This window comes from Podarcis gaigeae (assembly GCF_964106915.1).
Source record: "Podarcis gaigeae genome assembly, chromosome: 10".
Taxonomy (NCBI): Eukaryota; Metazoa; Chordata; class Lepidosauria; order Squamata; family Lacertidae; genus Podarcis; species Podarcis gaigeae.
In genome coordinates, this window is record NC_139686.1 from 67,698,444 (window position 1) to 67,713,079 (window position 14,636).

Genomic DNA, 14,636 nt, shown 5'->3' on the forward strand with positions numbered 1-14,636 from the left:
AATAGCTCCTGGACCACATATTCTTCTTAAAGCCCCTTTGTCCACAGTGCTAATCACATCAAACAATCTGCACTGATTTCTCATATGCTCATTAAGTGCACACGGGGCAGTATTCAACTAAAATAATTGTGGGAACACAAGGAACACCACTGGCGCAACAGGACTAACCTCTCTGTTCACCCACGTCCACCTCATGCCATTCCCAAATCTGCTCTAGAGGGTTGGAGGTGGTCAGTTAATGGGTTAATTCTCCACAAGTCAGCAGAGATTACTCATTTCCCGCAGTACACCTGCAGGTATCTTGTGATTCTCTTATATGGCAAGTAACTTTGTATATAAAAGGGCTCAGGTTACAGCATACTGTGTGTTTCTGAAACTTAGGTTGCTTTGTTAATGCTGGTACCGCAAGCAAAGCATAATAATTTGATCATCCACTCTTTTTAAATGCATCTAAATGTTCATAACTGCAACATTTAAGCTTTTGGTGTTTTCCAGGGACCTGGGTCACATCACGAACCATTCAAGAATCCAAGAAGAGGGCAAATGTCTTCTGAAGAATCGCACAGTAAGTGTATATCCACAGTAGGTTTTTAATTAAAGAAGTTCACATCATTCTGTATTCACTTAAATTCTACATACAGTTACCATTCTTCATAAGAATATGTGTGTAATTTAAACATCTAAGAAGTAGACTACATAGTACAAACTGGGATAGAATTGTGCAATTGGAGAAATAAAATGCCCACCTAATTAAATTTCTTGCTGCATCAGTGGGTAAAGTCCCATCAACACATTCTAAGCCCAAGTCTTCTACATGCCTAGAGAAAGTAGTTGTAAAGAACTATGCTTGTAAAGAACTGGGTCTCTGGCCTGAAGCAAAATTCCTTTTTCATGCAAAATAAAGTAATACAGCCAAGATCTTGAGCATATGCAAAAACATTTGTGCATTTCCTCATACCTTGAACAACAACATCATAGTATAGCTTGTACCTATTAAAGCTGCAAGAAAGAGAATAAGCATTGAATACGTGGAAGCTGTCAAGTTGTTTTTGGTCCGGCTAGCCTAGTGTTGTCTGCTCTGACTGGCAGAAACTGAGGTTTCTGGTGGTGATATTTCTAACTCTACTTCCTGAGATCCTTTAGGTGAAGATAGGAGCATTTGAACCTGGGACTGTCTAGTTGTAAAGCATGTACCTGGTTTATCTATAAAATATTTGTATACCAATTTGTCATTAAAAAAATCAAAGGGGTTTTGCAGCAGTAGAAACATAAAATCATACAAGAAAAACTATAGGAAAATTAAAATCAGACATCAATTAACCATTCTTGATTGCCTGTCTAAGCCTGGTGCAATAGAAAAATTTTCAGCAAGCATTTAAAAGTTGGCACAGAAGGCCGCCTGAGCTATTTTATTTCTCCGCACCCCCTGAAGATGGAGGGGAAAGTTTCCTTATTTATTTATTTAATTTAATTTTTAGTTTTTTTATTTGTTTTCCAAAAATGTCCGTTGCACAAAAAATACAGTGAAGCAAAAATTATATACACCTGGCTATCCTGAAGCTTACCATTCCAGAGCCTCACAAATAAAAACCATATTTCTATAAATTTATTTGACTGTTGTTTCTTACTCATTCTTCTGTAATGTTAATTTAAATAAGATAACTATTTTCCATATTCTGCTAAAGCTGTTTGGTAACACTGGTACTGTACTTTTTTTCCAATTAGCTGCTATAGAAATCCTAGTAGTGATAAGAAGATTAATAACCATTTCCAAGTTAACGTAAATAATTAAGTCTTTTAAATATCCCAGTAATTACACCTTTGGTTCGAGTGGTAATAAGTAACCAGTCATTTTCCTAATTAGACTTTGAATTGTAATCCAGAAAGTCTGAATTATAGGGCATTTCCAGAATATATACAAAAGAATGTCCGTTCTGCTTCACACCTCCAAAAACGACTCTATTGACAGATAAATCTTGCTTACTCTGTATGGTATTAAATGCCATTGATACTGAATTTTAAGGAAATTTTCCTCTGATATCAAGCTGTGTAGTATCTTGTTTCACATCTGTTGAAATTCTCTGATATTTCTGCCGTAGGTTTCTTACCCTTTTCATCATTAAGGTACCTAATTTCCCCCCAAGTAGAATTCAGCGTCATACTATTACAAATGTTCCAGCTGCGCAGTCATTGCAGTTTGCCAGTTGGAGCAATTGGCCATCTCCCCCTGAATACTGTAATGGGGGTACCCCTCCCCCAGAGCCAGGAGTGCAGGGCACAAGGGAAGGGGGGGAGCCCCATTGCATGAAGGAATCCTTGCTCAGGCTCCTGCTTAATGAGCTATGTTAGGTGAATCCCACTCAAAATATGTATTTTGCCTATGCTCACTATATTGACATTTTGGTGACACTATGGCAGAGAAATGTATCTCTGCAAATACATTTCTGTGTAAATCTATTTGTTTTCCTCTTTACTTGCATCCAAAATGGTAGATCCCGACGGTTAGAATTTTGAAGTAGTTTCTTAACCATATGGCAAACCAATCAGGAAGTTCTTAAGTGTTCATAACCGCTGGTCAAAAAGAAATGTCATTTATACTGTAGCAAGCATTTCCTGATAAATCTAATGTTTCTGCATTCATTCATTCATTCATTTATAAAATAGACACCCCAAATCGATTGGACAGTTCCTCTTCGTCAATCCCTGACAGGGAATTTATTAAGTCACTTGATCTTTCATCAAATGAGCTGGAGAATATAGATAGCATCAGTCAAAGCTCTTGCTTAACTACTCATTTGGAACATCTTGAGAAATTAGAGCTCCATCAAAATGCCCTTCCATGCATTTCTGAACAATTGTGTGAGGTGAGTCTAACACAGTTCTGGAATATATATGTATGTCATACTATCAATGTATTTACTATATCATAAAATAGTTTAAAGTGCCCACTAAAAACATCCAATTCATCCTTCTTTCTTTCAGAGCTTGAAGTGTTTAACTTATCTGGATCTGCACAGTAACCGTTTTAAATCGTTTCCTCCGTACCTGTGGAAAATGCCTCATATAGCACATCTTGATATCTCCCGCAATGAGATTGGTCCTTCCTTAATTTTGGATTCAAAGATTGTCTGTCCATCTCTAAAGCTACTGAATTTATCATACAACCAATTGTCATGCATTCCTGAATTTATCTCCAATGTTGCACAAAACCTGGAGCACCTTATATTAGAAGGGTAAGAACAGGTCTTGGTGATTTTGATATATGGTTCTCAAGGGTTGTTGGCAGCAGTGAATTGAAAGATTAGGAAAGGACCAGTATGTCCCTCCGTATGATGTTGGATTACAACTCCCAGCATCTCTGACCATTGGAGACCAACATTTACAGGGTCACTCCTGCCCTACACGAAAGTTTTGTAGCTGTGTATGTCCCAGTTCATCATTTTATGAAACCTTATTAACCCCTCCACCACCACCATCCATACAGAAGGAGGAGTGGGAGCATGGGAGCCTGAGGTTTCCTTACCTCATTCCTCCACATGATGTTAAACTGATTTAGCATGACATGCAAATGTGGCCAATGCACTGCAGCCCAAAGTGTGGGCTGCAGACCTCTAGCGTATTTCCATATGCATCTTTTTTGTATATGCTACTTATAACTCTATTTAGTTTTATTTTTTTCCTAGTAACAAGCTTTCAAGTGTGTGCTCACCGTTATGTTTGAAGGAACTGAAAGTGTTAAACATTAGTAAGAATGCTGTATCCTTCTTGGCTGAGAATTTTCTAAAAGACTGTTTGAAGCTGGAGACACTCAATGCTGGGATGAATTCACTTGGTGAGTGTATGAAGTGGCGCAATATTATGGCTGTGAGGCATGGGAGCAAGTGAAGTGGGGTGTGTAGGAGGAGAAGGAAAATGGTGTAGTTAATATTTGTGCTATTGTTTGCTGTCTACTGCAGTGTATTTATAAGACTAGTACTGTCATGAGTCACTTTTAGTGTATATAGTCCTTGGTTTTTGTATTGTATGGTTTCTTTAAAGGTGTACATCACCTTGGATGCCTTTAGGCAGAGAGGGAAATACTATGAATTAAATATAAAACCAACCTGAAAAATAGAAAGCTTTAGTAATTGCTGTGCAACTGCAAAAGGCCTTACTTTCAAGTATTGCTCTTAAAAGGAGAAAGCCATGATTTTTGCAAATGTGTGAACAATAAATGGGGGTTTTGTGCTCATACATCTGCATCCAAAAGAGAAATGTCTTGTTGGAAGTGGCCCTAATGTTGCCATATTACAAATGGGAAATTGAGGCTGAGAGATGGCCTGCACAAAGCCACTTGTCAAATTCATGCCTTAGATGTGATTTTTAGTCCCATGCCATCTTTACATGTCTTTTCCAGGCTGATTAATTTTATAGCGCAAAACATCCATAGCTGCTGCTAATTTGTGCATTAGGATCCAGACATCTTCCAAATTTCACGTCCAGTCCTGATGAGGCAGAACCCGTGGACGGATCAGGGAAAAGGAGATCAGACAAATAGCCTGAGGCAGAGGCTGTTGAAACACGAAGTGTTAGGAAAGCAAAACAGTAGAAGTCTCTTAATTCAGTGGTTGGCATCTGTCTGTCTCAGGAGACAATGGAAGAGTGTGCCTTCGGGGGTGAAGTCAAACCTTTGGAGAGTTATAGCTTCTGTGGCTGTAGAAACCGATACAGGAGTCTTCTTTAGTAGTAGTAAATTTAGGCCTTCCCTCTGTTAGTTGTCTGAACAGAAAACAATGCCTTGCTTGCTGCATTTCAGTCTGCAATAGAGGGAGAGAGCAGGCAGAGTTCAGTCCTGGATCAGGGTTCCAAAAACAAGGACACACAGAGGCAGGTCTTTGAGAACCCCAGGCAGAGACCAGGAAGCATCCTTTTCCAGGAGGACCTTCTGCTATGGAGTTATTTACTTTCCCCATGCACCCAAGGCTGTTTAAAAAGGTGCTAGAAAGGTTTAGTTCTTTCTGTAGGAAATAGTTCATTTGGTATAAGGTGTTACAAGTATCTTTTGAGATTGCGTGTCACATCATTTCCTGCCTATGCTGTCTGTGTGTGTGTGTGTGTGTGTGTGTGTGTGTGTGTCAGAGAGAGAAGGGGAAAGAGAACTTTTTAAAAAATCTGCCCTCCCTCTTTTGTGCCTCTACAACGCTGGAGCACTCGGCCAACAGTACTTTAGATTATTCCTCCCTTTATCATCTAGAAAAGTCCTGTGCTACAAATAGTTAGATTATATGATAACTGCCTTCCTATATTGTGCGTATTAACAATTTTTACTAACTGGTAACGTAATTGCTTTTCTTTTTGCTGTTTTTAGAGGCCACACCTGATTTGCCGCCTAACATAACTACATTGAAATTATCTCAGAATAATTTTTCTAGTATTCCAGAAGCAATTCTTCTTCTCCCACAGTAAGTTTCTACAGTATTTCCCTTTCTGAACAATTGCATGCTCGTGTAGCCAGTGCAGAGATTTAAGGATCAGCAACATGTGTTGCTGCCCCACTAAAACAGCCTGTCAGTGGTTTTCTGCACCAGCTGCAGAAACCAAACAGTCTTTGAAGTTAGCCCCACATAGAGCACATTGCAATGCTCCAATTGTGAAGTTGCTGCAGCATGGGCTGCTGAAACCACACCATCCTGCTCAAGCACTGGCTGTAGCTGGTGAAGCAGCCATGCGGGGCAAAGGCGCTTCTCAAGACTGAATCCACCTGGTACTCAAGTAACAGGGTGGAACTGAGGAGTGTCCCCAGGCTACACTCCTGTTCCTTCAACAAAAGCGCAGTTCCATCCAGAACAGGCAGTTTCCCTAAATTCTAGACCTCAGAACCATGCACCCACAGCATCTCCCATCTTTTCAGGATTCAGGCTCACTTTATTGTCCCCATCACTACCTCCAGACAGCACCTGCACAGTCTCGATCCTGATTCAGATGGAATGGAGAGACAAAACTGGGGGGTCATCAGCATATTGGTTACACTGTGCTCCAAATCCCGAAATAAAGTCTTTCAGAGGTTTCATATAGCTATTAATTAGCATTGCTTCCTTAGGGGCAAAGCCCTTTGGGGAGAATGTAAGGTGGTCGGCCAAGTCAAACTCTGTCCCATGCATAGACTTTGGAAATCCAGCTGTCTGTATTCGAAAGACATAACATGTATGTTGCTTCAAAACTGCATTTTCTGTCTCTTTCTTGAAGCTGAATGTCCAGCAACTCCGCCATAGTTCGGCTATATTAAGTCTTTCATAGACTCCCCTATGACTTTCTTAGTTTAAGAATGTCTGAGGATCAAAGCAGTCCTAGTCCATCTGTCTGATCAAGACCACAATGAGTGTTCTAACGGATACCACTTAGGCCTTATTAGTATAGAAACAGAGATAAACAGGCATCCATTGGCTTAATCTTCAACACGGTGGGTAAAATAAATATGCCTGTTCCAGGACAATAATTTTTTTTAATGTATAGTTCTTTGAAATAATCTTCTCATAACAAGTTTGCATATTCCTCATTTTCTTTTTAGTCTGAGATCAGTGGATTTAAGCAATAATAAAATTGTAACTCTGCCTGGGCCAGTTCATTGGAAAACGTCTAATTTAAGGGAGTTGCTGTTTAATCATAATCAAATAAGCATCCTGGATCTGAATACAAAAGCTTTCTTGTGGTCTCGGCTCGAAAAGCTTCACCTCTCCCACAACAACTTAAAAGAGGTAAGCTGTGAGCTTCACTATTAATAGGGTGGTTGCTCTTAAGAATGATATTCTTACTTCACCACAGCAGAGTTCTATAAAAAAATACAAAAAAACTGTTTGATAGGGACAAGGTTTTCCCTATGATTTCTTCTTGTTGTTGCTTTATTTTCAAAATTATTCTTTCAACACCAATTTATTTGGATGCCTGAGCAGCAAGGTGGCCTTATCACTAAACAACTGCATAGGGTAGCACTTCTGCCACAGAAGCCAATGGGAAAAATTGTGCTGTGGAGGAACCACAAGAAGACAAAGGAAGAGCCACAAACTTGATACTATAAGTATGCAAGGAAGGCTGAGGCAACAGGCAAAAGACTCCCCAAGGATCAGGCTTTCATTATGCCAACATCTGTGTGTGATGGATGGACAGTGACACACTAATAAGACCCAGTGAAGTAGTTGTCCTGGAAGGGGTCAGTTTACTGGCCTAGTTATGAGAAAAGAGTTATAGAAAGCTCTGCTTAAGATCAGTTTGGTGAGACTCTTAAGAGGAGGGAAGGAGAGGGATATCTGCTCAAAAATGGTGAGGAGTGCAACTTTGATTAATCATTTGCTCCTTTTCAGAACCCTGGGGTGTGTGTGTGTGTGTGTGTAGGTAGGTAGGTAGGTAGGTATGTATAGATTCATATTTCTTTGGTCCATAAATGTTTTCAGAGGGATCACTAAGAATGAGTCACTAGGTCCAGGATCTGTAGGGTGATGTCTGAGCTGAAACAGAACACCATTTTTAAATAGCTCTCCAAGGGTATTAGCATGCCTAAAATCAGTTTTGCAAAGGAGTAATATAGCATTTGTATAGGAGGATGCATTGCTACTGGAGAAAAATGATTTATTCTAAATTAATCATTTGTTCCAAATTGCAAGCTATCCACTGTAGATAAAATATGTTGTCTGTGTTGCAGATATTGTAGAATAGTAAATGAAACAAGGGAATTGCTATATTAATTATTATTTGTTCATTTTAGCTGTTGACATGCTTGATCTTGCACAGATAAATTACTCTGGCCCTCCCCCCAAGAAATATTTTTTGTTAATATGCTTCCTCTCTCTCTCTAGATTCCTCCTCAAATTGGGTTCCTTGAAAACTTAACATCTTTCGATGTAAGTTACAATCCAGAATTAAGAAGCTTTCCTGATGAAATGGGAAAGTTATCCAGAATATGGGACCTTCCTTTGGAAGGGTTAAATCTTAACTTTGACTTCAAGTATGTGGGATGGAAAGCCAGGGACATTATAAGGTTAGTTATCTCAACATTCTTATGGGTGGGTGTGTATTGACTGTTTAAAAGCAAAACAAAACAATACCAACAGTATACCGATCAATTCAATTAAATTTATATGTTTAAAAAATGGACAAATTGTTGAAAACAGGAGGCTGAAGTGGCAAATAAATAGGGACCGCTTACCAGTGGGAAGGTAAACGGCGTTTCCGTGTGCGGCTCTGACTCGCCAGAGCAGCGATGTCACACTGGCCACGTGACCCGGAAGTGTCTCCGGACAGCGCTGGCCCCTAGCCTCTTGAGTGAGATGGGCGCACAACCCCAGAGTCTGTCAAGACTGGCCCGTACAGGCAGGGGTACCTTTACCTTTTTATAGGTAAGATTAGCCACAGGTTGTCCACGTTCAAACAAAACACTACGCTGTAGTTGGTCTGAAATGAAAACTTTTGGTCACAACCTCCTGCTGTTCTGATGGGGAGTGCAGGAGTATACAAGCCTTTGACTTCTCTACCTCCTTCTCATAGCAGTAAACTATACATAATGCTAATATTAATGTTTTTCAATATCTAACTTGATCTGTATGGTTCATATGTCTTTATATATGAAGGAGTTTTTTTTAATTACCATTTTCTTACAAAGGTTCCCTCCCTTACTCAAGGTTTCTTCAACAGCGTTTAAAGAAAGCTGTCCCTTATAATCGGATGAAGCTCATGATAGTTGGAAATACAGGCAGCGGTAAAACCACACTGTTACAACAATTAATGAAATGCAAGCGACAAGACATGGAAATTCCGAATGCGACAGTTGGCATTGATGTGATTGACTGGAGGGTTACAGTGAAGAGTAAAACAAAGAAAGAGCTTGAATTAAGTGTCTGGGATTTTGGAGGTATCTTGTCATATTTGCATTTAACATCAAGCTTGGCTTATGCACAGTGGGGAAATGGAATCACAGCTACTTCCTTATCAGTTGTGCCCCCATACATGTTTTTTTAAGGTCCAGTTGTGTAGACCCAAATGGCATAGTTGTTGTTTCCTATATTTTATGTAGATTAATAACTGCATGGCCTTAGTCTACTTGGTTCAGACCTATGCACAAGGCAGTGGCTGGTGTAAGTTCTCAGTAGAAATGTGTATTATGAACTTCCAGCCTTGTCCAAATCCAGCTTGCATTGATTCATCAAAACAATATTAGGTTACATAGTAAATATTGGGTGGCTCATAACATTTTAGCAATGTGAAAATGCAAGTGGTCATTGAACGTTTGTAATGAAAGTGTGTTGTCAGCCTTGATAGGTAAGGTGTTCGGTCTGGTTTAGTAGTCAAGGAAATAGAGATAATTGCTAGGTTTCAAAGACTTAAGCATGCAGATGCAAGAGAACTCTGTGCACAACCTGCAGCCTGCTTAGTTATTTATTCAGTTTATATACCACCCTTCATTCAAGGATCACAGGGTGGTTTACAGTATAAAAACACAAAAACATAGCACAATAAAAAACAAAAAATACCTCCCCCACCCCTGGACACACACACATAGTTTAAAAGGCCTTAGATTGTTTAAAAATCTGAGAGAAAAGGAATGTTTTCACCTAACACCTAATGAAGGCACCAGGCAAACCTCCCTGGGGAGAGCACTCTCTGGACCTTTCCCTTTGGTTAATTTTGTTGCAAAACGTCTAATATCCTTCCAATATTAACAGCAGTGGAAATTGTTGCAGAGAAGAAAGAAACTGGAACTGTTCTCTGGATCCTGTCAAATCTGAGCATAAGAATATCAATACTGCTTCCAAATTTCAGGATTCTTGGGAGTGTGGTTACCTAATTCGGACTCTCCTGATGTGTTTGTAGGGAGCTTTTCAGAACAAGGTGCCTCTCAAGCTGTGCAATGTTATTTTTTTTCTTAGCCTAAAAAGATTTGAACTCGGGGGTTTTTCTGTAAGAACTGGAGGTTGTGCAGATTACAGCATAGGAATGTTATTGTGGTTTTCTGTGACCTAGAGGAGAGAGAAAAAGCAAGTGCATAACACAAAAAATGATGTTGTTATTTAGGCCAGGAGGAATTCTACAGTGCTCACCCCCACTTTATGACCCAGAGAGCTCTGTACCTTACTGTTTATGACCTTAGCAAAGGAGAGGCTGAAGTGGATGCTATGAAGCCGTGGCTGTTTAATATCAAGGTAACTTTATCATACTGGAGGTATCCCCAGTAAGGTGGGTCCAAAGTTTGTTGAAAACACATTTGTGTGCTCAGGCTTTTCCTGACAGTGTTATTGGCCTGTCTTAGATACTGTTGTTTTTTCTTCATATTTTATTTAGAGTTTTATTAAATTATAAATTTAATAGATATAGTAACAATAACATGTTTTGTACTACGCTCATAAAATGTGGCGTAATATCATAGATGGACAAATTTTCTATATTCGCTTTTCAAGTCTGCATATAACATTACATAGTTTCCCAGTTCGCACATAATGCTAAGCCAAACCATGATTTAGCTCAAACAAACAAGATTCCAGACCAAAGTTCATGGCTGTGCAATGCTCTTCTCCTAATCTACCTGAGGCTAAGTCTTGGTTTGGTTTAGGATTATGTCCAATCCTGGACTCATAGTTTGTCTCAGTTCAGAGAAATCATAAACCATAAACCTAGAACAAACCTTGAAGTGGTGCATTGACTGTTGAATATCCAAACTATATGTGATGCACTTTATGGGAAATATACTCCAAAGTGTAGGGGCAATGACTGACTCAACAAAACCATCCTAAAAACTGTATATTATATACTGGATGAGAATCTTAATTAAGCACTGTGATTATATGTTCTTTGCAGGCCCGAGCTTCATCTTCACCTGTGATTCTCATTGGTACTCATTTAGACATCTCTAATGACAAACAGCGTAGAGCTTGTGTCAACAAAATTACCAAGGAACTGATGAATCAGAGGGGATTTCCAGCAATCCGAGATTACCATTTTGTGAATGCTACTGAAGAGTCTGATGCTATGATGAAACTTAGAAAAACTATAGTAAAGGAGAGTCTGAATTTCAAAGTAAGCCATGCCATTCATATAGATACACGTTCACAAAAGTTTGCTGTAGCACTTTGTTCTTTAAGGCTTGCACAGTTGAATCAAAGCTTATGGGGCCATTAATCGGAACTACTACACAATCTGCAATATGTTGGGATACTGCCAGGGAGATATGGCCCATCATGGCCCCCACGTTGCCTCCAGACGATCCATCGATCTCCCGTAGATACAGTATCAGCAATTAGCGACACGAGCTCCAGAAAATAGCTTGTGACATTCCAGAGCTGATGCATGCTCTATCAGCAGAATTCGCACAGCGAAAGATGCACGCAGGAGAGTATTATTTAGAAGTTTATTCACCGTTGGTCAGAACAAAGAAAAAACATGACTGCCTGCTTCGGTCTGCTCAGGCAGAGAGAGAAACGAAAGCATAGACACAACAGAAACATCCTGTGAACAGGAAATACACAGACTCTGTGACTCACAAAGCCTGCTCCCTTTTAAGGTGGAACGGAAATATCCTAACACAATATGATATCTCCTTAATGAGCCAATGTAGTTTAGTGGTTAAGAGCAGTGGACTCGTAATCTGGTGAACCAGGTTCGCTTCCCCGCTCCTCCACATGCAGCTGCTGGGTGACCTTGAGCTAGTCACACTTCTCTGAAGTCTCTCAGCCCCACTCACCACACATAGTGTTTGTTGTGGGGGAGGAAGGGAAAGGAGATTGTTAGCCGCTTTGAGACTCCTTAGGGTAGCGATAAAGCGGATATCAGATCCAAACTCTTCTCTTCTAATGTGCAAAAAACATTTTACCAATCCTTATATCATAACCTTGCAACAAAAAGTAGTTCATATGTTAGTCTCATTGCATAGACAGTGACTGTAAAGGCTTCAGAGAAATTGTAAACAATGCAAAGTATCCCAGTAAAGCCACCGTTGGGCTCCTTTGTACAAAGGTGTGGGGTATAAATCTAATCAAGTGAAGGGAGAAGAGATTTGGAACTAGAAGTCAAGTACTATGCACAGTGTCATGTGAATTGTCAGTCGAGAGCAGTAGAAATAAGTCATATGGATTTATACATTTCTATGTCTTAAAACACTCTCTCTTGTTTTCTCTTAAGATTTGTTGTGGCTGCTTTTGCTTGCCTTTTTCCCAGAGTGGGATTCAAGGTGGCTTGCACAAATTATCATGAAAAAATACAAAAAGATAAAAAAGACAATAGTTTAAAAGTAATCAAATTCTAATAGAATTAAAACAATATGAAAACAAATCTATTAAAATACTGGTAATAAAAATAGCACAGCACTTTTAAAAGCACTCTCCTTAAAAAGTGTCAGTTCCAAATGGCCTGTTGGAATAAAACTGTCTTCACCTGCTAGCAGAAGGACAATGAGTTTTGGCAGTGGAATAATAGAAGGAGGTCTCCTTCCTCCACTGTCTTAGCACACTGCTTTGACTGAGCCAGCACTGCTGAGGTCAGTAGCATTGGGAAAACCACCCCCTGCTCTGACAGAGTACAAGAGCAGGAGGTGAAGAACTTCCCATCTTCTTCCACCACAGCAGCTGCCCAGGCTACTGAATGGGCAGAGTGGAGGCCGGCCAGCCAGGATTTGGAGTTCCATTTCCCATGACATCATGGTTGTGATGAGGTCCAGTTTGACCTAGAAATGGGTTCAGACTTGACCAAACTGTCCCCCAAGTTTGGGGATAAATCATTTAGTTTTCCAAATCTGAGTAGGGAGGCTTGACCCATCACTAAAGAATTCATAAAAAGGTCTAGACAAAGCATGTTTGTTCTACAGATCGGAGACCAGCCCGTTGTTGGGCAGCTAATCCCAGACAGCTACTTGGAACTTCAGAAGAGGATTTTAGAGGAATGCAAAAATGTTCCAGCTGAATTTCCTGTGATTGACCACAAGCGGTTGTTAGAATTGGTGCAAGAAAACCAATTGCAGCTGGATGAAAATGAGCTCCCACATGCTGTTCACTTTCTGAATGAATCAGGTAACATGCATCATCAAAATATGTTGTTCTTAGCTTTTGCGTCCTTTCCACTCTCCCTCTCCCTCCATTTTTTCTTACAGCTGGATTCTTATAGACTCATACCCTTAACTAGGAGAGAGACGACCCTGAGGAAGGTATTTGTAGGGAGAATAGATAGGCAAGAAAAAAGGTAAAGATGCCACCCATCACTCCTCTGCAAATGCCTCTCCTTGCATTTTAGCAAGTAGAAACGTGTTTAGGAAATGTGTTTGCTGCAACAATGTATATTTCTTCCTTCGCTCTGGCATAGTTTTGGTGCGTGAGACTATTTTCAAGGGAATTTTTAAATGATTGGAAGCCCCTTGCTATCCATGTCTGAAAATGTACTACAGTGGAACCTCAGGTTACGTACCGTCCTCCTTACGAACGCTTTGGGTAATGAGCTCCACTAACCTGGAAGTAGATGCTCCTGGTAGTGAACTTTGACCCAGGATGCGAGCAGAAGTCGTGCACAGTGGCAGCAGAAGGCCCCATTAGCAAAAGCGCGCCCCAGATTAAGAACAGTTTCAGGTTGAGAACGGACCTCCGCAACGAATTAAGTTCGTAACCAGAGGTACTACTGTATGTACCTTTCTGTTTGTTTATTTTTGCTAAGAATAGCACACCCCATGTATAAAAGTTTTGATATTGATCTGAAGTAGAATATCTTCATTCTCCTCTAAAATAAATACAGTGGTGCCCCGCAAGACGAACGCCTCGCAAGACGGAAAACCCGCTAGACGAAAGGGTTTTCCGTTTTGGAGGCGCTTCGCAAAACCAATTTCCCTATGGGCTTCCTTCGCAAGACAAAAGCCCATAGGGAAATCTCCGGGACAGCGGGGAAGCGCAGCGCGTCTTCCCCACTGTCCTCGGACCTCCTCCGAAGGCTGGCGGTGGGGCGGAGAGACCTCCTCCCGCCGCCAGGCTTTGGAAGGCTCCTCCGAAGGCTGGCGGTGGGGCGGAGAGACCTTCTCCCCGCGCCAGCCTTCGGATGGCTGTCCTGAAGACTTGCGGTGGGAGGAGGGTTTTCCTTCCCACCACCAACATTCAGAATGCTTTTCTGAATGTTGGCGGTGGGGAGGAAAAACCCTCCTCCCACCGCAAGCCCCGGGAACAGAGGAGAAGCGCTGCGCGCCTTCCCCTCTGTTCCCGTACCTGTCCTGAAGGCTTGCGGTGGGGAGAAAAGTCCTTCTCCGCACCGCCAGCCTGGCAAGCGGTTTCCATAGGAACGCATTAATTGATTTTCAATGCATTCCTATGGGAAACCGTGCTTCGCAAGACGAAAAACTCGCAAGAAGAAAAAACTTGCGGAACGAATTAATTTCGTCTTGCGAGGCACCACTGTAGACAACTGCTGAGATTTGTATTGTTGCATTAGTGAAAACTGCTTTGCAAAAATGGGTATATTGGGAGAAATTTGCACTAAAATGCTGGTGAATCTTATTGAAGATCTTTTGAAGAAAATAAAATCACAAGCTGATGTGGAAACGTGAAGAAGTGAACATAAGATTGGAAAAAATAGAAAATGAAACTGACAGATTTCCCCATCCCTAATCCAAACGCACTGTTCCATCAAAATTGTCTTCTTCCTAT

At 40.7% G+C, this 14,636-nt stretch overlaps 1 protein-coding gene across 2 annotated transcripts in view; it reads left to right on the forward strand.

The window, feature by feature from the left end:
* Window positions 1-14,636, forward strand: part of LRRK2 (leucine rich repeat kinase 2) — an 81,272-nt gene that overhangs the window by 43,104 nt on the left and 23,532 nt on the right. For both annotated transcript variants that reach the window (XM_083701234.1, XM_083701235.1), the window contains 11 exons: window positions 496-565; window positions 2,665-2,864; window positions 2,983-3,233; window positions 3,684-3,832; window positions 5,348-5,441; window positions 6,548-6,734; window positions 7,830-8,011; window positions 8,652-8,881; window positions 10,042-10,169; window positions 10,822-11,040; window positions 12,824-13,025. In XM_083701234.1, the coding sequence (XP_083557360.1) occupies window positions 496-565; window positions 2,665-2,864; window positions 2,983-3,233; window positions 3,684-3,832; window positions 5,348-5,441; window positions 6,548-6,734; window positions 7,830-8,011; window positions 8,652-8,881; window positions 10,042-10,169; window positions 10,822-11,040; window positions 12,824-13,025 (1,912 nt within the window). The remainder of the gene's footprint in view (window positions 1-495; window positions 566-2,664; window positions 2,865-2,982; window positions 3,234-3,683; window positions 3,833-5,347; window positions 5,442-6,547; window positions 6,735-7,829; window positions 8,012-8,651; window positions 8,882-10,041; window positions 10,170-10,821; window positions 11,041-12,823; window positions 13,026-14,636) is intronic.